The sequence below is a fragment of the Ciconia boyciana genome, chromosome 10 (genome assembly GCF_034638445.1).
Source record: "Ciconia boyciana chromosome 10, ASM3463844v1, whole genome shotgun sequence".
Classification (NCBI taxonomy): Eukaryota; Metazoa; Chordata; class Aves; order Ciconiiformes; family Ciconiidae; genus Ciconia; species Ciconia boyciana.
The window spans coordinates 15880702-15907340 of record NC_132943.1 but is presented as its reverse complement, the minus strand read 5'-3'; the positions used below and the strand labels follow the sequence as shown (position 1 = coordinate 15907340).

The window sequence follows — 26639 nt, the reverse complement described above, 5'->3', positions numbered from 1 at the left end:
AATCAAAGCCAACCAGGCACAGAAGCATGCAGGTCATTGTGAGTGCCCTGAGCATCCTCATAGTCTGAAAAAGAATGTAGTCCTGAAGCCCTAAACTTGTATTACACAACTGCTTGGTGACATAACCCATTTAGATCAAAGCACCCTGTAGACTCACTCAGGTCTGCTCTCTCACCACTACAGCACTCCTCTGATCTGAAACCGAAGCCGTTTCTCCAAATGCCAAAATAAGCCTGAGCCAGAAAGATCTGGGGCCAAAGGCATCTGCAGTTCAGACCTACCCAGATGGTGTCGTCTTGTCTGTACTGTTTCCAGTTGTGACCGGTGTCGCTGAACATGAGCGTATAGCTGGTTACCCAGTCTGAGCTCCCGTACCTGCCCTGGGTAGCGACCGCGACAATCTCCACTCTGTCTCTCAGATCAACCTGGAGCCACTGCTGCTCATTTGAGTCCAGCGGGGACCAGCCACCAGCTCCTGAAAGAGATTGGATAAAGATAATTTAGATGACAATGACAGCACAAGAAAATACACTTGAGAAAGAACCATGTTATTATTTCAGGTCATCACAGAAGAGTCTACTGCCTGAACATACAGTCGTTTGTTCATATTTTTGTGTTAGGAAATATGCCACATGGGGTGTGCTCCCTTAAGGTTTTCTTAATTAACCTAAAGTTTAAAAGGATTTTTGAATTTCTAAGAAATTTTAAGGAAATCTGTTCTTTATCAGCAGGACAAATGTCAGTGAGGTTGGCACACCCTCAGTCAAAAAAAAATCGTATCTATTACCTCCTCGCATGTTTGTGCAAATCTAGGAATGCTGATTTCTAGCTTCTAATTTGCTTTGACATTTTCTTTTTTGTTATGTTTTGAAAGATATGTAAAAATGTTAGTTATCTTGATTTGCGCCTTATTAAGTATTTGAAATAATAGTTTAATTACAGATTGTAAATGCACTTCAGATAATACGTTGTAAAGCTAGAGACCATTTGATTGAACAACTAAAAGGACTGCCTTCACACTGGAAAGTAGCCTCTTCCTTACACAAGATGATTGTTCAGTGAACATGTGTTTTATCTTAAGCAAAAGAACAAGCAAGATCTTCATAAGAACAAACAGGAGTTGCAAATTATCAACTTCCATGATCCACTTCTCCATTCAGGAATGGAGACTTCAGAAGTCACGATCACATGGAAGCTGATAGCTTGTAACTTGTGTTTGTCATTTAAGAGTAAAGATACATACTGTCCCTTGAATTCTTTTTAGAGGTTACACAGGCTCATGGTGACGCTAAGCCAATGAAACACAGAACTGCAACCACTGCTTGAATTTCACCGCTTCACTCATTACAATAAATGTGAGCTTATGGTTAAAAAGGCAAATCCTTCCAGACTGGAATATATTATTTTATGTTCTCTTGCTTTCTTTTACACCCTTAAATTATAGGATATGTTTATATTCTTTTAACTCGTTTCTACTTGCACACATTTATTCTCCGTATACACCCAGCGTTCACTTCAGCGTTACAAACAAGTGAACAATGCAGCTATGAAGAACGCAGAAGCCATTAACAAAGTATCCAAAGCAGCAAATTTTCAGGCTGTCACTGCTTCTGCAACCCATCATCTTGTTTGTTTTGCCATTACTAGTGAAGTTTACAAAAGCACTTCTGTGTGGTTACAGTGAACACAATCACATTGGGCGGGAAAGGGGGAAATACAGAGTTGAGAGTAAAGCATTAACAATTCTTTATGTAAACTACAAGAATGATTCCAAATATGTGTTTCCAAAGAAAAAGCATCGCTAAACTTGGGTTATAAGTAGCTGAGTTTACCTTAAGATTTTATTCTTATGAACTGATCTGTCTCAAAGCTGCTCCATGAATAGTTTATTGAAGTGCACTGAGTTAAAAGATCAATAGATGTGGCTTATATTAAATAATTCAATTTCAATAACTTTGCCCTTTGAAAAAATTCTTGATTTTCCTTGACCACATTGGATTTGCCAACTCACATTTGAAATTCCTTTGTCTAAGAATAGGTGTTACAATTTTCATTATTTACAGTTCATTAAGCTAGGATTTAGTCCCAATTCCTGAAACAGAAGCATGTTTATTCCATAGCTAGAATTCAGTATTATCCCTGCTCCCCTGGATGACTCAGTCTTCACTTCTCTACCAGAATTCTCCAGGGAAAATAGTTTGCAACCAAACTAATGCATACTGCTTGCTAGTGCCATGCTTTATTTTTACCTTTTTCAATCACAAGAGAAGTCTTCATGATCATTGTGATTATTTTACCTGCCTTAAATAGAATACTCTCCCCTATGAGCATGCCATGAAAGACCTAACGAGACTATTAGGAATTTCATCACTCAATTCTTCTCTTACTACTTCATATCTCTCTTTTAATGCCACACAGATATATAGCTTAGATAAGACTGTTGTCTTCCCGCTAAAAATCCTAACATTTCTCCCCCCCGCCTTTTTTTTATTATTATTATTTTAAATGCCATATAAAGAATATTTCTGTCTGGCTTTTAAGATACAAACTATATAACTGTGTTCCAAGACAACAAGCTGCGTATTTCTCCTACACAGAATTGTGACTAATGTACACAGGAGCCAAAGGAAACCTTCCTTTGGATTGTAATATCCAATATCTGAAGTAGACTCTGAAACACAATAGTGTTTCGTTTACAGGTTTATTCCAGGAACTGGCGGGACACAGACATTCAGTTCAGAAGTTCTGGCAAGTCTGTGGCACAAAGTTGTTCCCTTCAACACTCCACAAAGAGCTTATTCTAGATGTTTTCAGTAAATATTAAAAGAAAGCTGGACACTTTCATCTTTCCTTCATTGTCTCTTCAATCAGTCTTTCTACAACATAAACAGCAACAACTAGATGGAGGAAAATCACTTATAACAAGTAATTTGTTTGATGAGTTTCCCATTTTAAAACCAAACCAAACCACTTTGCTTTCTCTGTTCTAGTTTATATAAAAGTTCTTAAGCCAAGCTTGTTACCACAGGTACTTTCCAGTAGTTTGTTAAACATCATAACTAGCATCTACTTTATGTAGTTTATGGCAGAAAGGGGGTATGCTTTCCACAAACGTATTTTGCTTTACTATGCACTGCTATTTTCCAGTTTGAGCACGGCACAACAGGTTTATATTTTCAAAGTAAGTCAAATAAATGATACACACTGAATGGAAATTTGGAGATCTGTGGTGAGCTTGAGCTCTCAAATCACAGATTACACGGCATCTCTGAACCGCATATCTCTTCACATGAGCACATTTGTCTGTCGGGAATGTCAGCCTGGATGTAAGCACTGCATGACACAGCAGTGACACGTGCTTGTAGCATCACCTCTCCAGAAGCTGGTCTTGCGAGAGAGATGTTATCAGTTACAGACCATGTCTTTACAGAACAGCAGCTGCTTCATACACCTTCCCATGGGAAAAAACCCAAACCCACTGTATTTACCTCTCCCAAATCTTCCACCATTACCATTTTCCACAGATGGATAGTAATTCTACTGTCTTGTAAGAATGGCAGTTAAAATCCCTGCAACAGCAAAGCTGCATTGGCCGCATGACTGCGGGCAGAACGAAAGCTTTTCCCATTGGGCCTCTCTCACTTCTGCTAGTAAAGGATTAAGCAAACACATAACTTCTGCTTACTTTTGTGGGTATCCCAAATCCTTACCAAATACAGCTGTGAGTGCCAAAAATCAATAAATGTTCTTTTTCCTCCATATTTGCTCTGTTATACAGAGCAGGTGGCACAAGGAATACTGGCATCTTTTTCTAGCACAATCTGTGTCTGCACATTTCCTTTATGCACATCATTCCTTATAGTGTGTCACGCCCCAACCCATACTTTTTTTAGTAGGTAGCAAAAAAGCATATCCAAAGTATAGCAACTCTTTTACAGCTATTTGTTCATCTACCCACCAGTGGTGTTCACCCTGGGGAATGTTTGTCAGGGCAGGCCCAGGACAAGAGACAAGAACATAGGATGCAAAGGCTCTAATAGGCAACAACAAGGACTGCTGAAGACACAATATTTACAGGACATCAACTCCTTTGACCAGATACAAGCATAACCCTGACACCATTTTCCTGCAGTTGGGCACAAGGAAATTGAAGAGGACTGTAAATTTTTTATTAATAGCATGGCATAAACATAAACCAGACAAAATATGGCTCTGATTACACCCACCAGATCTGTACATTTGTTTTTAGGTAATCTGGAAAGTACTAATGTATGAAGATGCTACATTGCTTCTGTTACAAGAAAATAGGAGAGAGAGGATGCTCAAAGTCAACACATGCTTGGCACTTTGTATGTCCCTCAGACATGATGTTGTAATTTCCCCATTCTGCCCACCAGGTTCCTGTTGGCATTGATAGGATTCTGCGCATTAGGAAAAGGCTACACCATCATTCCTCACAGTTCACACATTTCACATTTTCTGTGGATCATTTCAGGGGAGAGGTTCAACATGTTATGGAGAAAATGTCCTAGTGGGAAAACAGTACCACAGGAATCAGATACATTGCTTGTATTCTCCATGGCAACAAATCATAATGCTAGAAATATGAGGAGAAAAAGATCAGATGGTTTCTCAGCTGGAGACCCATATGACTCCAAGAAATGCAATCAAATACTTTTGTTTCTTTTTCAGACCATTTGTACATTTTGCCATAATTATTCCAAAAATTGCACTTAAGCCCAGTGTTATGCAGTCAATGCTCCTTGATGTTCCACAAGGCTGCTCAGGATGCCCATGCTTATTTGTAGTTTATTAATACGAAGCAAAGGGAATGCTTGTTTCCACCCTACAGTGCCTTACAAACAGCTCAACTGGCTTTATATTGTGCTACAAACTCTTGGACTTCCTGCTGCAACTAAGTGCTTCCCTACTGCAGGATTTTACTTTAATGCCCAGATCAAACACTTCCTGGCCATAAAAAAAATTCCTTTTGACATTATATATGTTTTATATTCCCATACATAATCGCCTATACTGACTACTCAGGCTGAGAGCTAATAGAGAACTGAAAGAGCTCAGTTGATACAGTCATATTGTAGCAATTTTCTTATTCTTTTTCATTATTCATTTACTGTAAACAAAAAAGCTGATTAATCCCTCTCATGAGTAAGTCATATATTTCATACCTCAGAATCATATTTATCAGAATTATACTAACTGCTTTACTATTACCAGTAGAGATTTATCAGCATTTTAATTGAATGCTTTCAGCAGTTCATACAAAGCTTTATTCATGGGTAGTCTCTGTGGTTTTTTTTTTTTAATGGCACATTTCACTGCTGCAGGCCCTTTTTTAAGCAACAGCCTTTTAGTTATTGTTATCTGTTACTGAATCAACTTGATGAATTAGAACTTTCTATTGATGTAAGTCTGAATTGTGTTTTACAAATTCATCTTCACCTGTTGCATTCATATTTACATTAAGAAATATATTTATCTGGCTTTCTACCTTGAGGCACTGTTACTTGCAGCACTGTCTTATCAATTACAAACAAAGCTAAGCCAACTCATCAAAACACTGCAACATTATCAGAAAGCCATGGCACAGTCCTTGTTAGTGAATATTATTTCTTGTAAAGATATCTGCTGTTTGCATTCAAGAGCCAGCCAAATAAAGTTCCTTTAGCCACCATCTACCACTGCTTGCTCCTCCAACCCAAGATGAAGTACCCATATGAATTCTGCTGGCACTACATCTGTGCATTTCTACAAAAGTCTGTGCAACAAAAGAATTAAGCAAGGTAGAATTTAGCTGCTAGGTCCCTATGTTGGGCTTAGCTCATCAGTTACCAAGTAAGCCTTCAAAACATGAAATAAAAGTTGCTGAAACAAATTCCTTGCTTAGGGCTCAGTTTCAATACTCGTTCTTCCTGTTCCCATGATTTCTGCCAAAAGACAGTGTGGACCTTACCGATGCAATACTGTATGTCTAAAAAAACTAGAATACCTTACACCCCACTATATGGCAAAACTACTCTAGCACAGCTACATAAGACCTATTTCATTTTCTGCCCTTAAATTGCAATAATTTTCAATTTATTTTAGATATTGTTAATATCACCTTAAAATATAGTACAGCCAGAGCTCGACTCGCAATAATATTGACTTTCTATCTCTTCCTCTTTTCTGCAGATAAAATCAGTCATTAGAGCCATTTGCAAAATCATGTAAGCACATCTATTCACTGTCCCAGCTAGCAATTGGAGACAAAGGCAGGGCAAACTCAAATATCATGCTCAATGTTTACAACTTTCTGTATGTTGAGCAACTACCAGTTGCTGAGGAGCTCTGGTTCAGGAGCTGAAATATGATATAGTAACTCCCATCTAACACTTCTCTAATGACCTAGCAACTCCTTATCATTAGTGCCAAGCATCTAAGAGAGAGCCCTTTACTGTCTTTCTGTAGATTTATCAAACAGTGTTTAATTAAAACAGAGGTTTCAGAGATTATGTTTAAGTAGGAAAATTATCATTTATTTTTTTAGTAGTATACTTTCTAGTGTTTTTGATAATGAAAGTTGTATGTAATGTGATAATACACAGCTTTCCTCTTTTTGAGGCTCTAACTTGGGAATAAGGTGGGAGCCAACAACCCAAATTTGCGACGCAGTGTCAAATTATGTCATAGATACTGCCAACTTCTCTTTTCTGATACCAGGTTTGATCCTAATAGTTTCACCTTGTGTGTGAACTCATTATCCAGGCCTCAAGCATTCCTCATTGCAAATGTCTGCAAAGTTTTTTAATTCATTTTCACTATTTCTGCAGAGTTATGTAACTGTTTAATTCCACTGGAACTTTAATATCTAGTTGCTACTAGCTTTAACAAACACCTACATTTTAGAAAAAATCTTCAAGCCTAATGACCTTCAAGCTCTAAAGTTCATGGGAACTCTCTTCAAAACCAAAAAAACTATCTGAACTTCCTTCAGGATGTTTCTACAAGAGAAGTGGAGAGCTTCACATTCAATAGAAGTTTTCTATAATAAATAAAGGAACTGCTCCTAAATAGAGCACTCTCAGAAGCATGAACTAACAGCTCTATTCAACTTGGCTCTGCATGCACTGCATACAAACAGCATAAAAAGTTATTCTTTGTAAATGTGATTAAAAATAATAGTTTAGGCATTTCATACTGCAACCTTACCATCTCGCCTGTTGAGCTTTGCAAAGCTGGGACTGTGAGTACTGAAGAGCTCAGAGGAACTGGTAAGGGCTGTTGAAGGTAAGGGAGATACCAATGCATCATCACAATTATCTAAAAAAAAAAAAGCAAAAAACAAAACATACAGAGGTCATCACATGAGCAACAAATATGCCAACTTGTGCTATCCTGAGGTGGTGTTTGTTTCTACTTATTAGACAGACTGGAGGAAGAGCATACTTGTACTTGAATTCACGGGCGAGAATGAAATTTACCCCCCAGAATGACAGTCTGGTGGGATGGCAACTGGATGGGCGCTGTTTTTAAGACACTGAATACTTGAAGAGCTTGACAATATTTTCCTTTCAGAGAATGCAATTTGATGATCTACCCTCTTTCCGTCATTTTTTCTCCAAGCTCACATATGTAAACAAATTAGTTTTGTTCACTCAAATGAGTAGTCTACTATGCCTTTCCCCTCTTACTTTCACATCCTCATCTGAGGACAGATGGGCTAGGCTAACACTCAAGTTGAATTTTTGAGCTCATAACGTTTGAATAAGAATAGAATTAGGTAAAGTAACTTCGCTCATTACAATGCTGTCACATACACACTCAAGAACATAGTGTGAGGTTTCAGTAGGGAATAATAATAATAATAATAAAGCCCTCTTATTTTTAATTGAATCTCCCATGAAGCAAACATGGATCTAATTACTGGAAAAGTCCTGCAGGATAGCAGGATCTCAGGCACTACAGCATTCGTACACTCACAGAGTAAATATACAATTTGCAAGGATGGGGGGGAGGGAGGGGGATGGACACAGAATAATGCATTAATGATATTTCAGGGCTACAAAAGACAAGGAATAAAAGCAAAAATTACTATTAAAAGTATACTTATCACAGCAAATTTAGACTGATCTAAAACTGGGTCATACCTTTCCCATAATGAGCCAGATTACATAAAAATATTTCTCATCTCTTTCTGCAATGACTGTCTACGAAAGTATCTGGGCTGTTCCAATAAAAATCCATCTCTATATGAAAAATAAGTGTAATCAATATGATTCATATCAGTGCATTGCCTGATGAACCTCAAAAAACTGTCTTGTGGTTTACTATCAACAAAAAGGCCTAACAAGATCTGCGAGTTAGACAAATTAAGGACAAATATGCCACTGATGTTTTGACCATGAGGATAATTATCCAACAAAACAAGTTACCAAGGTGCTGAGCAGATTCTCTATCACTTACAGCCTTTGAGTCTCAAAGAGAACTTGTGACTGGAATGCAGAAATATCTGTGGAGTGCCATGCTCCCTGATACGCGTGAGATCAGGCCGTAATTGTTCTGTCTGGACTTAAAAAAAAAAAATCTGTAAATTAAAATGAGGCTCTTAAATTCACTGTCACTTGTGACCTGAACAGTGATTTAAACAAAGATCTCAGATGGTAAGTACATCAGGACACTGAACTCACACACACTTCTGTGTTCTATAAAATGCAGTGGAGAGCCTCTCAAAAGGAGGTTCAAGGTCTTAGCAACAGATCTACATGACTATTCAGCATTACTTAAAACCTAAAGTTGAAAATAACTGAATGCAGAGATTTCAATTTAAATAGTGTCTAGACTGCTGGCTCTCTGCAGTTCCCTGCAGTTGCTCCTGGACCAGGAGCGTTCTCAGCATGTCAGCCTGTGATCCACAAGTTGGCCATGACAAGAATCACAGGGACAATCTCTGGATTCTCACTGTTCCCTGATGGTATGATTGGATATCTACAGGACACCAAGCGTCTCAGCACAGCAGCAAGTGTAAACTATTTCAGAGCAATGCATTTAAGGTTTTCCCTGGGATCTCTGGAGGCTCCAGCCTGGGAAGTGACAATTAGCTCTTCTAACTACAAGATGCTTTGTCTACATTTCCACGTCCTTTGTTTCTGTCCCGAGACACACTCACCTGGATCTCTGCTACTACAGCATTACAACATCATTTTCACACCAGATTCTGGGATCCTTATTTGGTTTTCCTCAACAAAAAAACCCGCTACTGCCAGGGATCCTTCCCTGAATACATATCTAACTATAAAGAACATGTAATTTTAAGGCTTCGGGATTTAGGACAGCATTAACAATTTGGAGATAGTTCTGAGAGCACCAGGATCAATACAGTCCAACTTCTGGTAGATAAGAGAGTAATGATTGATTGACTTTAGAGTGCAAGCAGGAATTTCTTCCAAGTGAGGTTTGAATGGATACTCTGACGAGATGCAATGTCATTCTTCTGCCTTTCCCGCAGTCAAAATTCACCTTACAACATTGGAGGTTGTACCTGACAGCTCTACATGCACAGACCTACAATGCAGGACATGGCACAGCTTACATACCAAATTAAATTTCGAAGTACAGTACAGTAAAAAGCTTAGGATGCACCAGTCAACTTGTACATGCACAACAATCCAGATCATATGCAGAGTAGGTGTGATGCATCCCTCGTCAGACACACTACACATGTGAACTGTACAGATTGGAGATTGATAACTCTTTGTGAAACTTAGCTGAAATAGGAACTGGGGTTCAAAAAGGTAGGATGTGCATGAGTGAGGATCATCCCATCGGCCCTGCTTCCATGAGAAGGCAGAATTAAAAACAAACAAACAAACAAACAAAACAAAAAAAAACCACCAAAGCCCAGCACACACCTCTTCAGATTACAGAACTCCCTAAGAAAGGATGTTGTTATCATATCTCCTTTTTTGATGGGTGCAGACAAGAAAGAGATGACACATTTTGTGCTTATGCAAGGTCAGAGAAGACCCATGGTAAAACTAAAAGCAAACCCAGTGTATCCTGATTCCCACCATACAATCCCAGCACACATTTCAAGAGACTTCATCTTCCTTGCTTGGTGTGACAGAAACACACCTTTATTCCAGCTGCTCCCAGGTTTCTAGTTTCTGACCCTACTCCTTTTGCCTTGCCAGTTTGCCTGTCAGAACAAGAACTTTCCTTCTCAGAGTCCACTGCATTATATGTCTATTAATATGTTTTTAACAAATAAATTGTTTTTAACAAAGAAAATTCCACACTACAGAATCATTTAAAACAACTGGACACTCACAAAGAAAAGCATTTACTAGACAGTTGTTTTCTCCTATGTTTCCTTGCCAACCAGATAAATAGAAAAAACAAACCAAAAAACAAACAAACCAACATAAAAAAGAGTGTCTAATTGTACCTATAAGCCATCTTCATGTAAATCACCTCACAATACAGATGTTGACTTGCATTTGAGAAATGAGTGCTGACCTTGACTATATTGAGTTCTGAGAAACACGCAATCATGGATAGCATTTACAGTGACATGTATTAGATAGTATTAGAACTATCATCAGCAGTCTTGCTTCTGAAATGAAGAAAAGTATTTACCTGTATCAACTAGATTTTTCTGATTTTTATTCACTTTTGATTTTTAGAAAATAATGATAAATTAACAAAAAACAAATGAGAAACTCACCAACCTATTATGAAGTTGTTTGGTTTATTGGTTTTTATTCCTTTCTTGTAGCTTTAATTGCCTTCCAAGTAAAAACAAGGAAAACCCCTTCCCCCATGTATTTTAATTTTGTCAAAACAATTTCTTTTAAAATACAAATATAAATGTTATCAGTTCAAAAGCATCTAAGTGAGATTTAGACACTGAAACTCTTGGGCTCTGCTTTGAAACATGCCAGATAATACCAGCTTTAGCTAATAGTCCTTAAAATAATGAACCTCAGAAAAGGCCTTTTGCCCAAATATCTAATTAAGCTCTATATTTTGTGAAGGTGTTCAACACCTGTGACAAGTATGAGGAAATAACTGAGAAAAAAAGTATCGAAGTCCTAGAGAGACAGGATTTCAAATGCTTCTGAAGCACAGCAAGCTTCTGAAACACAGCTAATATATTACCAAAATTGAGTTTGCATAGAAATCAGAGATTCAGCCCAACTTTACTAATTCTTCTAGTACATGTTTTACATCGGTGTGGGTAGGCATGGCATGATCCAGTTTATAACTTTCTTCAAGCTTGAGATAACATCAGCGGCAGCAATCAATATGAATTTAGATTTCTGATTAGTGGACACTGAAGATATTTAGAAAGCCATAAACTCCAAAAACCTGTTGTTATCACACTAATGTTTATTTCACCCCGTCCTTTGAAGAGGATCAATCCCCGGAACACAGGCAGGGTTGTTACTAGCCATAACTGAGTTGTGTTAACAAACCTGTCCGGCTGTTATTTCCCTTGCCCACTTGAAGACTCAGTGGGACAAAACACATTGATTTCCACTTGTGAAGGCCACCCAGAAAGGTCACTAACATTTCCTTAATGAAAGCTTTGATGAAGAGGACACGATCAGTGAAAGATCACCAATCCCTGGGCTCCATGGATTTCCCATACATCAGATCTGAACTGCTTTTAGTAGTGTTGTACCCTCACCGAGACAAATGTGCAGAAAATCTTTGACTGTGAAGCTCACATTACTTCTACCTGGTAGTATATTGTTAGTCAGGATCTCTTATTGGTATGATAAGTAGTACCATACTTATGCCAACGATCTCATATCACCGTAAACAGAAAGCATTTGACAATAATAAGTCAGTGACAAGAGTAAGACTGTGGCCTATGCTGCAGCTACTCTATTAGCGACCATAAGCATCATGAAATAGCCATAAATACCACGAGACAGCAGTACCCGGAGCAGGAACATGGGACTAGTATTGCTCAACAGTGCAACTGAAGGAAGGGTAGGGAACAGGACCCAGCATGCAAACTATTTACAGAGGAAAAAATGCGCCCTCTTTGCAAATATACAAATTGAAGAAGATGAAAAAGAAGATAAATTATAACCCAGAAACTGGCATGGGTAGGCCTTACAATGGAGTCCAAAAGAGGACTTCAGAAGCGGATAAGCAACATGCCTCCTGCACCATCCCACAGTAATAAAAGGCTTTTTAAGGGAAGACAACTGCCTCCTGTAGGTGCTTTTCTTCAAGTACACAGGGCCTGGCACATCAGCAAAGAGCTCCCAGATTAGACCTCGCTCATCCGTCTCTGCTGAACTAGATGCAAGTTGTGCAATGAGGGCAGGAGTGCTTGCGACCAGCTGTGCAAACCCTTGCCCGAACCACAGTCCCTGAGCTTCAGTGGTAGTTTAACAAGGGCTTCACATAATCCCACAGACCTTTTGTCTACAGCTTGCTATTTAAATGTAGATATATCTATTTTATAGTAAACAGGGAGGATATTTCAGGGTAAATCAGAGGCCTTGTAGCTTCCTCTTGGAGGCCTCACTTGGAACTTAAAGGTATTTTATTTAAGTGGGACTTTTGTTGCCAAGATATAATTGTATTCATTATTAAAATACCAGTAGAGTTACAGATGGTGCTGAAGTTAAATTGTGTGCATCATTTTGATTGCAACTGTAAATTGTCTCCGTACTGGGATTTGAAGTTGAAAAGATTCACTGGTATTTATAGGCTAGATAAAATTCCTCTTAGCATTACCCACTTAATGGCATACTTTATTTTAAAGACGTAAACCATGCATTTTGTACCATGCCTCTAACAGTGCTCAGGAGTGACAGCTGATGCCTTCCACTTCGTCTCTTTTTCTCCTGCCTTCTGTAGCTACAATTCTCCTTTGTAAAGACGAGAAATAAATATTTGGATTTACTGTGGAAACTAACCTTCCACCTTTACAGTCCAATGAGGTGCATGTGTATGGGAGAAGGAGGAGCTTCTGTGAGGTGGAAAAAATAGACACAAAAGAAACGAGAAATGTTTCATAACACAGAGTATGGCTACAGATTTGGAAGAGATGATTTTCATCTCAAGAGTCCCGACACAAAGCATCTCACCGGGACTACCACATACTACTAGGTTCTACTACCATGAATATCTTAGTAAGAGATTCTTGGAAAAATGAGATTAAAATAACAGTTTTTCTGTAATGAGAAATTCCTTCTTTTTTCCTTTTTTTTTTTTCGTAGAGACTGGCTATACTTACATGCACAGCTGTGAACTCCATCCGTTAGCTGAAAGGCATACCGTATTTTTCAAGATAGAAGACACTAGAGAAAGTACTTAACCATACAACAACATTCCTTTTTCTTTCCTAGCTGTACTGTGAGTAAACACCAATAGTTTAGCTAATCATGAATTCTTCCTAAGACTGTAAATTATATAAGTGTTCTTTCATATGCCTGTAAACCTTGACATAAAAGTATTACTCAATCAGTGCATTTATAGAGCATCCTTTTATGATACAGTCTGCACACGTAACCTTATCTCACAAAAGGTGGTCAAGTCTGGTTTTGAATGATGTAAGGGTCTCTCAAAAAACTCTGATTCAATAGTGAATCTTACTTTTTTACTGAAACAAACACATCTGCTGTGTAACTCCTACTCACAATAATGAAGTAGGAGTCAATTTGAGGAAAGGAGCAATCACATTACACTTGGGCTTATGAAGCTGAAATGTGAATTTCAAATAACCATCAGTGCAGCTCCAGTAAACTAATATACAGAAGCAATACTTGTTTCAAGAGGGTCAGAGAACATCTGACAAAGCCAATTACCAACAAAAATTAGTTAAAGAAAAATGGCCTTATATTTAAGGAATGAATGTTCTCAGATTCCTTCTCTGTCATAGTCTGTGCCATTTCGGTGACTCATAATGTCTGCCTCTACAAAATGAAGGTACCCTTCCCTTTATCTTATACGATATGCTTTTCATTAGATCACAGGCTTTTTTTTAGGACAGGAGTGAGCTGTTGCCAATGAATGGCAAATCCATCACAGAAATCCATCGAATAAGATGATAGTCTGAGATCTCGACAATTACTGAAATCATTGTCATTTCTATATGGAAAAGCAAAAAAGACCACATCAAAAGGATGTGGTGACTCAGCTTGTCAACATTTATATTCCAATGAACAAACCTGCAAAAGCATATCATTGTCCAAAGATGCGATTTATTCTCAGCAGGTGTAACAGCAGTTGCCAGGGGTTCTTACTACTTTCTACTCAGAATATAATGCTTCTTGTGCTTATTTGCCTTTTCCTTCCACATTTGTGAGATCCTGCTAATTTAAGAGTGCTCTGATCTTTGACCTGAGATCAGAAAGCTACAAAGCTGACCCAGGGGGTGGAACAGGTTTTTTATCTGAAGTTTGCCCTTTTGACATGGAACACACTTTAGTGGACACACAGTATAAATCCCTTCAACCCATGGCAGGGCAATATATCCAGAGATTGCCTTTCTGTACAGGAAAACACAGGTGAGTGATTTTGTCAGCACAGGGCAGCTTTTGCTACATTATGAAAAATACAATCCAAGAACATAGAGGCCCTTCACTATGGCCACACCACATCACAAGCATCCTTTTTTACCCTGGCCTACATAAGGCTCATCACTTGTGCATTTCAAGCAAAGTAGTTGACATATTCCAAAGATCAAGACTGTCTTTTAAAGTTTCAGAAGTTTTACAGCACTCTCAAAAACCTAAACTTGATGTCCTTCAAAAGTATCAGACTTCAATCATGCCCCGTTCACCAGAGGTCATCACTGAAGGAGGAGTTCAGGACTCCATCAATTAAACCATGCATTCCAAAAAACAGAACAGCATTTGCCTTAAAATATTGTAATACATGCAATTAAAACAATACTGAATTTGCAGAAAAATATGTTAGTGTATATGCACTCATCAGCAAGGCTGCCAGGCTCATTATTAGAAGAAAAACACAAGAATGATCAGAGGTAGCTGGAGTGAGTTCAGTATAGGCATTCACCAACATAAAATTAAAAATGCAGAGGGGGTAAGGCAGATTTTCTGCTGATGTAACTCAGTGTTAAGATTGTCCAGGAATTCATTGGTGAAGCAGTTTTTCCAAGTTGTCTAAATAAAATTTTTTAAATGGGAATGTAAATACCTTTTTCAATGAGAATAAGGTTTATTGAAAAAAAAAAAAAAACCAAACAGGCGAGAAATAAAGAAAAGCTTTCTGCACAACAGCAGCAGCAGCAAATAGGTTAGCATGCTGACTAGAACATGAAACCAATTTGGGAAACATAAGTGCTTTATTTGCAGGGGTGGGGCGAGTTGACCATCTCAGGTAACTAACACTATTAGGGAAAAAGAAATCTGTTTCCTAGTCCAATTTGGAAATAGAATAGCTTCAGCAATCTAAGTAGAGCCATGCCACCTTCTACCACCTGATATTCAGCCCAATGAGACAGAAGTATAGTTCTGACTGCTTCTCCAAACTGGATGAGTCTTTCATGCAGACTGATGTCTATGCTATTCCCCGCACCTTTAGTGACCTTCAAATTTAGCATGCTTGCAGCAGCACTGCTGCAAACTTCAGTGGAGCATCTCAACACCAACTGCTTATCACCATCACACCTGTGACCACAGACACATAAGCTCAGACCCTTAAGCGAGGACTCCTATTACCTTACTCTGCCTTTGTGGAGGTGCAGTGTGGTAGTAGAGGTACCTTAGAGAACAAAACGAAGAATCCTATTCCCATGGTGGGTTTTCTTTTGAGGATTCACACTCGACCCTGATTTCCATGAGCTCAGGGATGAATGTCAAAAGGGAAGTTAAGGGAGAATTAGCCCTTTATAAGTTCTTACCTCCTGCTTCCCCAGCACAGTACTATGGTTCACATACTCTCAGTTTCTTTGCAGTGCTCCAGTTTCCCCCCACCTTAGAGCAAGACCCATGAGTATCTGCATCAGTGTGATGCCCCATTCCCATTCTCTCTCTCTTTAACCCAACCACCACTTCAGGAGGGCAATGAAGTTGGGCAACTTTGTCACATGAGAAGCTTAGTCAGGCCTCAGCTTTCTCATTCTCAAACAAGATTTTTCTGCTCTGGTTTTCCCATGGGCTTCTATAGAAAACGGCTCATTTATACAGGGAGTCATTGCAAAGACTTTCAGACAATGCCATATCTTGTCTGGTAAGGTTATTTTGTGCACATCTAAATTTACAGCCACTATCTCTAAGCAAACAACAGAAGCAGCTAGAAAGGTATGGAATGCTGATGAATTTCACAGGCATACCCAGGTAACAAAGCACAGCAATTTAAAAGCCATCAATAACCAAGAGGTTGTCCCTTGAATTTTCAAATCAATCATGGTCAAGTGAATTCAATTTTTATTTTCCTTTGAATCTTAGGTGAACTCATGGATAAAACTGATTAAAGGGAAAAAAAATACACAGCATGGGGTTCACTAAATATTTTCTGTTTGGAAGAGAAACTCTTCAAATAGTGTTACATGCAGGATGGCATACTGAAAAGCAATTATAACTCTGAGAATTTCAGTGCATCCCATAAGGCTGAGAGAATGTTCAATTTGCAGGCTGTGAGCAAGGATTAACAGAGATGAAGGTAGTAGTAAGTGCCCATGTACCATTGCATTTAAATGTAATGTCATTTCAAGGGATGATAAGTAATCATTTCATGTCTCAATAACCTCCAACAAAAATGCCTTATTTAGCCCCCAAACACCAATTTTTAAGACTCTTCTATGCAAGTTAATGGTTTAGATAAGGGACTGGATTGAAAAAAGTTAAAAATTCCCATTCTTAAGCAAGGTGAATGCAGCTTTGATGTCAGTTTAAAGACTAAAATTTCTGCCAGGCATTTCTTAGGGCAGCGTCTTCTCTCTTCATCAGTCACAGTGGCATTTTTAGTGCCACAAGAGAAAAGAAACCTATAGATCTGTTAGATCAAACATGTTGTCAAATAAGTAAGAGAGTTTATACACAAATTTTTATTTTTCTCTCTAACCAACCACAATTATTTTGGGAATCAGTATTGAGACTTTCATGCTATAGTTTTTGCTACAGTCTTATGCTATGTTAGGCTCCAATCCCATGCTCTGAACAAGATCCATGGCACTAAATTATCTGGGTCCTCAGCATTCACATCACTACAGTTCTGACCCATGACTTTAGACTCACTTCAGCATCTCTGTCATTGAATTTTCTTGTGAGTGGAAGGTATTTCCTGACTCTCTGAGAAACTTTCACCACCCACTGACATTAAGCACATATACTAGAAGATGTTAGCAAATGTGAGGACAGAAGGCTCCCCAGCAAGCAGTCAGAAGACTGGGGCACACCATGAGGGTGATGGCAGTGTCATATTTCCCAGTGATGCCCTATCCATCACCATCAAATACAGTCCTAGAGCTGTTAGAAAGGATAAGCTTGTGGTCCAGATACTGAACAGATAAAGATATTTTGAATTACCAGTTCAGTCACAGACCCATTCAGGATTTGAGCTTTGCTGAGCTCAGCTTTTCAAATTTATTATTTCCTGCCCTCATTAGTTAGGACAGCAACAGTTTGAGGAAGAGATGTTTCTCACTCACGTAGAAAGCAAGGGCGAGAGCCATGTGGCCTCTCGAGGGTACAGAGGACAAGCTGAGGACTGTGGGTGAAAAAGAAGAGCTACTCAGGACCCACAGGGACTACCAAAAACTGAACTTTATTTGCATGCACAAACAGTATCCTTCTCAGTCAATACTGCGATGCTTTAGAGAACAAATATGCCCAAAAAGTTCCACTATAAATGCATAATATTTATATTATCTATTAATAATGGATTCAGCATACATGTTCCCTTCATCCACATTGATGATGATGTTTAATTCAGCATCCAGGAAAATCTGTATGAACCCAGGAACACCTTTGACAATCCCAAAGAACGAGATTTTTTTTTTCCTTAGTGGAAATCTTAGAAGCCAGCTAGAGTGGTGCTGTCAAGGCCACACTTGTCACACCTGGTTAGTGGCTCACTTCCCAGTCCTGTTCAAAATCAACTAGAAGTTTTACATGCAAAGATACAGACTTGATACAATCATCTCTGCTAATTATCATGATAATTTGAACCCATCTAGTGTTTCCTGCATCAAAGAGACAGATCACCAGTAGCTCTCCTGGATTTAATAAAAAATACAGGAGGACTGGAGGGTGGGGGAGAAAACTCTCATAACCTTTGCAAGTACAGTAAAATAGAAAAAGAAGGGAAAAGGACATAACCAGAACATAGCAGGACTATTCATGCTAGGGTTTTGCAAAATTTGTTCTGCAACAAGCTCACAAACATTAATAGCAGAATTAAGAGATAAAATACACTAAGGATTGCAGTGCAGTATTTCTTTCACATGGGATTAAATAAAACCAGGCATTCTTCATTTTAAAAAACACAGTGAAAATTCAAACAACTAAAAAACTGAAAAGGGGAAATTCAACAAGATGGCAATTTAGATTTAAAGTATTGATCTCTGTATCAGTTTAAAAGCCAGCAGAACTCTAGCAGTCAGCTACCTTTTATTTTGTCTAAAGAGGACATTTTTCACCCAGCAAGGAAAAAGGTTCACCTTCCATTAGTAGTCCTCCTTGTGATGAACTCTGCATATGGAAAATAAAAAAAGTCTCGATAAAAAAAAAAAACAAAACACAAACCCAAAAAAACCCATATGTTCCACTGCCCCCTGTCAAAAACAGTATACAAAACAGAGCCATCTTTGCAAAGTTACTGTAGGGAGCCTTTGTAGATGCAACTGTCAGATGTGGAACAATTTGGGTAATAATTTGATAACTTTATTTCAGATATGACAAACAGACAACTCCCCCAGGCTCCCTAATTGCTTGTCACTTTGTTTAGACAGATCCTACTCCTTCAACACTGAATGACTAGTTCAAATGCTTCCACATATAATTATGGCTCAATCCAGGCATGCTTCCTTAAAAACAAAGAAACTGTATATAGTAGGGTAATAATCTTTTAAACACAGAGGAAAGCTCAGCTGTGTATTTTCTTACTCTCTTTAAACCAAATTCAGATCCTGCTTAGATTTCTGATGGTTCACATCCCATTTTAATACACAAACTCCCACAGGTTTTATCTGTTCAACAAAGCAATTAATAAAGCGTGGCTCAAGCCATTAAAGGTTTTTCTTATGCCCCTCTAAATCCCTTGAGATAAATAGGAATTGATGTTTATTTTGAGGCTTCTGAAATCTGAATAATTTCTGCAAAGTTCTGCAGCCCTGAAACTAAAATCTAATTACCTGCAAGTGCTCACACACATAAGTATACATTCAAACTCAATCCCCTATGTGGCAAGCTTTTTAAAGATCAAAGAGTTACCTCTAGCCTTGAGGCTCCTTGTTTGAAAATGCACGTTAACATTTAATGGTGTCAAACACCAAAGCCCTGCACATTGCTTTGAAAACATACCCCTCAATGATGGAAGTAGCTTTCCTCACTACTAGGGCTAATCAAAGGGACCAGGAATATATCTTCAGAAGATCCATGGCCAAGGCCTCCACCCCAAGAAATGCAAAGCCCAGTTGTCTCATAAGTGGTTATTTGCAGCATCCTGACTCAGTGCATCAGCCCAATGAAAAGGTGTGAGAGATCTGTTCCCTTTAATTTTGCCCTGGAGGAGTCAACAACCAGCTCTTACTCCTTTTCTTGCCATTAAACAGAATCACTCATGAAACTCAGAATCACAGAATGGTTGAGGTTGGGAGGGACCACTGGAGGTCATCTTGTCCAGTCCCCCTGCTCAAGCAGGGTACCCTACAGAGAATTGCCCAGGACCATGTCCAGACTCATGTTGGTGCTGATAAGGCTTTTTCCTAACCCATAAGGGCAGAGAAGCAAGGTTCACTTTGTAGGTTCATTAAATCTATCCTATTTTACAATAGAACATGGCATTCAGGAATAAAGAAGCTCTTCGGTGTCCTGATGGGCTGTAGCCTGGAGAAACTCTATGAAAAGCCACCTTCTGTGTCCTACTAAACTGAATGGAAGTGGGAGAGCTTCAGATAAATTAATTCTCTAGAAAAAAAATTTAATATGATAACAACAGCTCAAAAATTTTGTTTATATGATAAAGCAGAGCATTAGACTAAAGAGATGATGATAGGGAATTTGTCACATGTCTTTGGGGAAGGGTTAAGGAGGGCAGATAATTTTCTTTTCTTCATCTATATTCTTCCTATTTGTTTTCTTATTTTCTTGAAAAAAAAAAAATCCATTCCAAATCAGCACACTATGTAATTGCTTATATTTAGGTGTTTATTTGGGTAGGTTTGTTCATCGCAGATACATCTAAAATATGGAAAGATTCAGGAATATGCCTGAATAACAGTAGGGGGGCGTCATTTGGTTTTTAAACTCAGGGACTTTCAAAATTGTGAAAAAAGAAAAGAAACATGCCAGAAAGTTAATTCTAAGGCATATTTCTGTTACACTCATTTTTAACTATGAATCCTGTGTTACCCAAAAGAAGCTGAGGTTGGACCACATAAAATATCACACTCGCTTTTGCCATTTTTCAAATCGCTCCTTTCACCTAGATTGGTAATAAAGAGAATAGCAAGGGAAAGTGGTCAAGCCCCTCCCAGCAAACCCGTGAAGCTCCAGAATGACCTGAGCAGTCCCCGTCACACGCTCATCCCTGGAAGGTTAAGTGGATTTTGATGAAGCCATCCGCTTCAGCCACAAAGAGCTTGAGCCAATGCCAAATTAGGTCACAGGGATTTTGTTTTCCCCTCCATTAGCTTCAATGGGCTCCAAATAAAACCCGGTGGGCTCAAGCGTGCCTACTGATTGTAAAGGGAATTAGAATCCCAGTAAATCATCCCAACTATGGACACTTGAAACCAGAACGACAAAGGGAAATTACATGATCCCTTGCATATCACTGTGTGAACCACTGAATGCATGCCAAAACTGTGATAATGTTGTCCCAGAACTTAGGAATACTACCTCAGGCAATGCAAACCAGCACCTAGTATGCCAGATTAATTCCTGTCCCCTTGAATTCCAGAGCAATAATTCCTCATAAATCCAAGTGACTTTTTATGTACTCACATCAAACCCCTTAAATAGCCTCTCTCACTCTCAAAGGTAATCTACTTTTCACAAAAACATTTTGAAAGTTCATGTCTATTGGTATAAAACAGAGACTGATTCACAGGCCATGAGAGTATATCTTTTATGAATAAAAAGTATCAAGTGAGAAAGGTTTATACAGTCATATATAATCTTATTTGTTAAATAAAGCTAGGCCAGTTTGCTAACCAAATTCACAGCACAGTGACAGACAAGCCGTTGCCATATGGAATTTCACATTGAACCATTCTTTAAACGTTGGTCACCAACATGATGCTACTTCACCGTTATTTAGTTATTAACTGGAGGATGTCCATAGCATTTTGTCATTGCCCTGGCTAATGCTTAAATATGATCAGTCACATAGTTTCATTTTTGTTTCTTGTCTGCACAAGTGTTTTCAGAACAAGTCCACATCCCTGTGACATTCACAGATACTCTCTGCAGACAGTTGTCCTAGCAGGACTACACACAGTAATGTCTGTGGGCAGCACATATGAAATCATGCCAAGCCTAGTTAAATGAACTGAAGCAAGTCCAAGCTTGTTTGTTATTCAAGCAACATACAGCAGTCCTAACTGAAGTAGGGACCATGCAGGGTAGAAAATGCATACAGTAAGAGACCATTTTGGAATGGTGCTTTATATAACAAAGTATGCCTTCCCTTTCTCTGGCAGGGCATGTTACTTTATCTCTGCATTGCAAACATGGAAATGAGACAGGAGACAAGGTCACACAGAAATCCTTTGGGATAAGTGGGAACTGAACTGCCCTCCGGAGCCCCCCAACACTGAGCAGCTCTGCTCCCATTACTCCTTTTCCTTGTTCTCATAGAACCACAAGAACAAGTCATTTGAAACTCATCAAATGCATGAAAAGTGCTAGAATTGAGTCTGGGAAAAGGACAGGGAAACTAAAAGAGAAAATTAAGAATACAGGCATTAGGAGAGTTGAATAGGACAAATACAATGAGAAGAGGACAAGCCAGAACAGTTATAACCTTCCACTTTTAAAAGAGCTCAGATCTGTTAGTATAGTATTTGAATGAAGCAAAATGGAGCGCTATGAGGATGGTAGAGTAGAAGCTAATTTAGGTACATGTCTGGAGCTTAGGTTGATTAGGTCATTCACAGCCTGAAGCTTTCTGGCCATAATAAAGCCTATTCCAAACCATCCCTGCTGTGTCTCACTTCTGTTTATTTGACTAGTTCTGTTCAAGGTCCAGATTTGGCAGAGCCTCTGTTCCCCCCAATGTGCATTTCATTTCTAACCATCTGCTGAAGACTCAGAGCCTCCTCTCTGAAATTTGAAAGATTTAATGACAATTAGCTGGAAAATACTCTTTCTAATTTTATTAACAGATTGTAGAATCAAGAAAATTCACAGGGGAAAAATGTATTAAATAGCACTGCCTTTCCCCATCACTAGACCTGCCTACCAAGCAGTACGTACAAGGCACATATGGGTAGCTGCAAAGCATTTTGAATTCAGAGCTATGACATTAATACTGTAAGAATAATCATGACAGGAGATGCAATCTCCTGTGCATCTCTATATAGCTTTACTGACTCGAATAAGACCTTGTGGAGATGCACTAAGCCATATGCAAGTCATTCAACAGAATCTTGTTATTTGGTGTTAAGTCCCCTACCGCTGGCCCAATCTGCCAGCTCCCTCCCCCCTCCCCAAATATAAAATTCAATAAATATTGGAGGAAAGCATATTCTCACACCACTGGTCCGAGAAGTTCAAGTTGAATAAAACTTCATCTGGAAAGTTTCTTCGCTATACAACAGATGTACAATATGGGACAACTTCCATACTTTGAATCATTTTTACTTTTTAAAAAACAAAGCCACTCATTAAGTTTCCTTGTTTCAAGATATCCATAAATTCATGACAATTCCATATGAGTCAAAGGTGCTTTGCTTTCATTTCTTGGAAACTGTTGTTGTTTTTTTTTAATACACATTGTCACTACACACACTCTCTCTCAGCTTCATAGTAATTCATGCCACTGGCAACCTTTAGAAACTTGACTCATACTATTAATGTAGTAAAACAAGGCAGACATGTAATTATGCCCTGAAAATAAAATCTTTTGTAAGCTTTAACAGCATCTCAGACATCAATTAGATTAGTTCCACCTGTCAAAACTAATGGTGGTCAGAAATGTTTCAAGAATGCCTATCTACTTGAGAGTTCACGTCCAACTACTTATGTTTCTTCCAAAGGAAAAATTAGCTCTTTTGTACATTATGAAACCAAAATATTTTATTTTTTCCAATTTGAAGAGGCATCAGGTCTTTCCCTCTGCAAGCTCGTACCCAATTCTGCCTTACGGACCCAATGGAGAGGTATAGCTCCAATCCATGGCCAGATTTATTTATGACTCAGATTCCACTGTGTACTCCATACGCCCAAGCCACTGGTTCTGCACAGGACCTTCCAGATCAGTGCAACTCAAGTCTGTTCTCAAAAACAGTTTCTCCGTAAAAATCATACAGGCCAGGACTCCGGAGCTAGCGTTGGAGGAGAGGCAGCATTTCAGAAAACTTGATATACAAAAACAACCTAGAGTACTTTGGGAGGTCTGTTTACTTTCCAGCCTTCTGAATTATGTCATCTGGAAACATTTAGTTTCAATGGGCCGGGGATAGAAGTCAAAAGGTGAGTTACCTGTGTTCAAACAAGGTACCTTTTTTAGAAACAAGGCACAAAGTCTTACATGCACCCCCACTTCCCACGAGGAAGCATTTGTGCAGTGTCCATTACCGAAAACACAGCTTTATTATTTTTGGAAGTGTAGAGGGAGGAGGTTGGATTTTGGAGCTAGTGGAAAAGTAATAGCTAATAAGCCAAGCAACTACAGTGTGAAAATATGACAGGTGCAAAATTAGCTTCTGTATTTCCACGCCAACCAGAGTGTGCTTACTCATTCATAATTAAGCTTTTCACACCTTACGTAGTCCAAACAGATTTCTGGCAACATTTACTATCATAACACTTCTCTTAATAGCAGAGACTTCAGTAAGGAAAAGTGCCTTTTGATCACACAAGTAGGGACTAGGTCTCCGAGTCCTGCTTCTATATTTTATATTGTTTATTTAACCACTAGTAAACAGTTTGGGCTTTAACTTCTTCTTTTAGCTATGTAGCATTCCATAGCTCAACAAATACCCCATAAAAATATAGGTAATTTGGACAAGTGGAAAAGTTTTATAATTTTATAACTGTTTTTATTTTGAAAACTAGTTCATTTCCAATCTTGCAAATCAATCATTCTTTCCCAATACATTCCATAATTTTTTTTACATTCAACCTCAGTAACATTCAGTTTAAAGAAACCTCAAATATTGTTACACCTTCCTATTAACTTGGCATGTGAAATAAGCTGTACTTATCTCTGTAATTCAATAGACTGGGTATTGTGAAAACACCAATCAACAATTAAGATAGAAAAGTATTGCAGTAAACTTGAAGTATCCAACACTTGTTCTAACAAACTTCAGTATATCTATGTGCATTCCCTTCTTGGGGGAAGAGACCTGAATATGCATGTATTTAAATCCCATGGATATTCTAGAAGGAATTTCCACTTGAGGAACATATTTTAAACAAATACTTCCATAGAAAAATATTTTTTGAATTTCTTATTTTAAGAACTTACGGCGGAAATCTGAATTATTTTCACGCAGCTCTGTAATGGACCTGCCATTTACATGGTTGATGCAAGTAAAGGTTACATTTCTCATTTCATCATCTGACTTGAACAAACTATGGACTGGAATCTATTTTTAGCTCAGACCTGGAACAACCTGGCACTCCACAGAACGAAGCTTGATTTTTAAACATGACACGCTTTCCTTTTTGTGAAACGTACCAAGCAATATTATTTGCATCGTTCTTACAAGTTCTCCAGGACTGGGCCACGTTTAACTCTTACTAATTTTTTATTACTTCCTATCTTTTATACTTAAAGATGCTTGTTTCTGTTCTTGATGGCTATTAACACTTATAGTCAACAGCCTTCATCCCTTTTTTGCATTAAATCACAGCTCCTACCAACCTCTGGGACCCAAAGATCATTTACATCATGTTGTCCTGAAGCTCTTTATGGTCCAGCCACACCTCAGCATGCTCTCTGGTGAGAGATGACAGCCTGCAGAGCAGGTCCAATCCAAGAGCTCCTTCCTCCCTTCTTCCCAAAGGAACAGGGAACAGCTGGCTTCACAGTGAAAGCTTCTCAAACAAGCCAAAGGCTCCCCAAGCCTGAAGAAAGTCCTGCCACTACTGCTTCTGGCTCATCCCTTCCTCCCTTTTGGAAAGCAGCAGTGGAAGCGCCTTGCGTGGTGCTGTACAGCAAGGTACCTTTGCTGCCACTGGGAATCAGCTATCAGTGATGGAGAAGCCCATGACATAACTGCTTTTGGGACCTCCAGATGTGCCTCTGCAATGTGACATTGCAGTGCAGTGAGAGACCTCTCCCTCCATGACAGCATGCTCCAAGCCACTGCTCATTTGCTTTATCTTCTAGTCCTCTACTGTTTCACTCCTTGGTTCTTGCTAGACTTGCTAGAAAATGGACCATCGCATAACATCCCAAGTAAGTTTGCCTTTAGGCTATTTCTTCATGATTTTGCAGACGATTTCATCAACGTGCAAAGGAAGAGAATCACAGGTCTCTGATTTGCTGAACTAGATGCACCAAATACTGTCACTGACTTTTCCCACCAAGGCATTTCACTGCCGGCTTCATTTCATTACCAATTCAAAAGACACGAATAGACATGAATACAAATCCCAGAAGATTCACTTATACTTGGGATTAGTCCCAGCGGGCTATTAGTTGTGGGTGGTATGGAAAGAAACTCGTAGTAATGCATCTCACACAGTCTCGCTCCGTATCTAGATCTATGCATTTCTGAGGCTTGAAGGCACTGTTACATTACCTTGTTTGACCTCCAGCATAGCTCAGGTTCTACAGCTCTGCATAGCCATTCTTACACCAAACACAATAGACTGTTGTCAGATTAAAGGGCTGGAAAACTTATTTGAGGTTTGGGGTTTTGGGGTTTGGTTTTGGGTGTTTTTTTTTTTTTTTTTTGGGGGGGGTGTTTTGTTTTTTTAAGGAATATAGGTGCTTTTTTAAAAGAGAAGAGCAAATTACAAAAAAAATACAAGAAAGAACTTAGTGTTTTTTTTAAAATGCATGAGGAACTTTTTTTTATGTGCAATCTTGTGCTTCCTTCCTGCACTGTGAATTACTGTAATCCAACCATTATTTTCATCTCTGAACATTTGCAGGGTCAGCACTGACTATATCCAGCTCCCTAAAGGCAATTCTGAAAATGTTCCTTCCTGCACTTTTCCTGCATAAGAACCCTAACAAAGGTGTTATTTAAAGATCCCTCCAAGCCGCTGAATGGCATTGCTATGTAAATGAGCAAAAGTAAAGCTGTG

At 38.7% G+C, this 26639-nt stretch overlaps 1 protein-coding gene across 1 annotated transcript in view; it reads right to left on the bottom strand.

The window, feature by feature from the left end:
* The window catches only part of CNTNAP5 (contactin associated protein family member 5), a 293622-nt gene that overhangs the window by 213265 nt on the left and 53718 nt on the right, over positions 1-26639 (bottom strand). The window contains exons 2-3 of the mRNA XM_072874139.1: positions 7210-7320; positions 282-475 (exon numbers count right to left, since the gene is read on the bottom strand). Coding sequence (XP_072730240.1) covers positions 282-475; positions 7210-7320 — 305 coding nt within the window. The remainder of the gene's footprint in view (positions 1-281; positions 476-7209; positions 7321-26639) is intronic.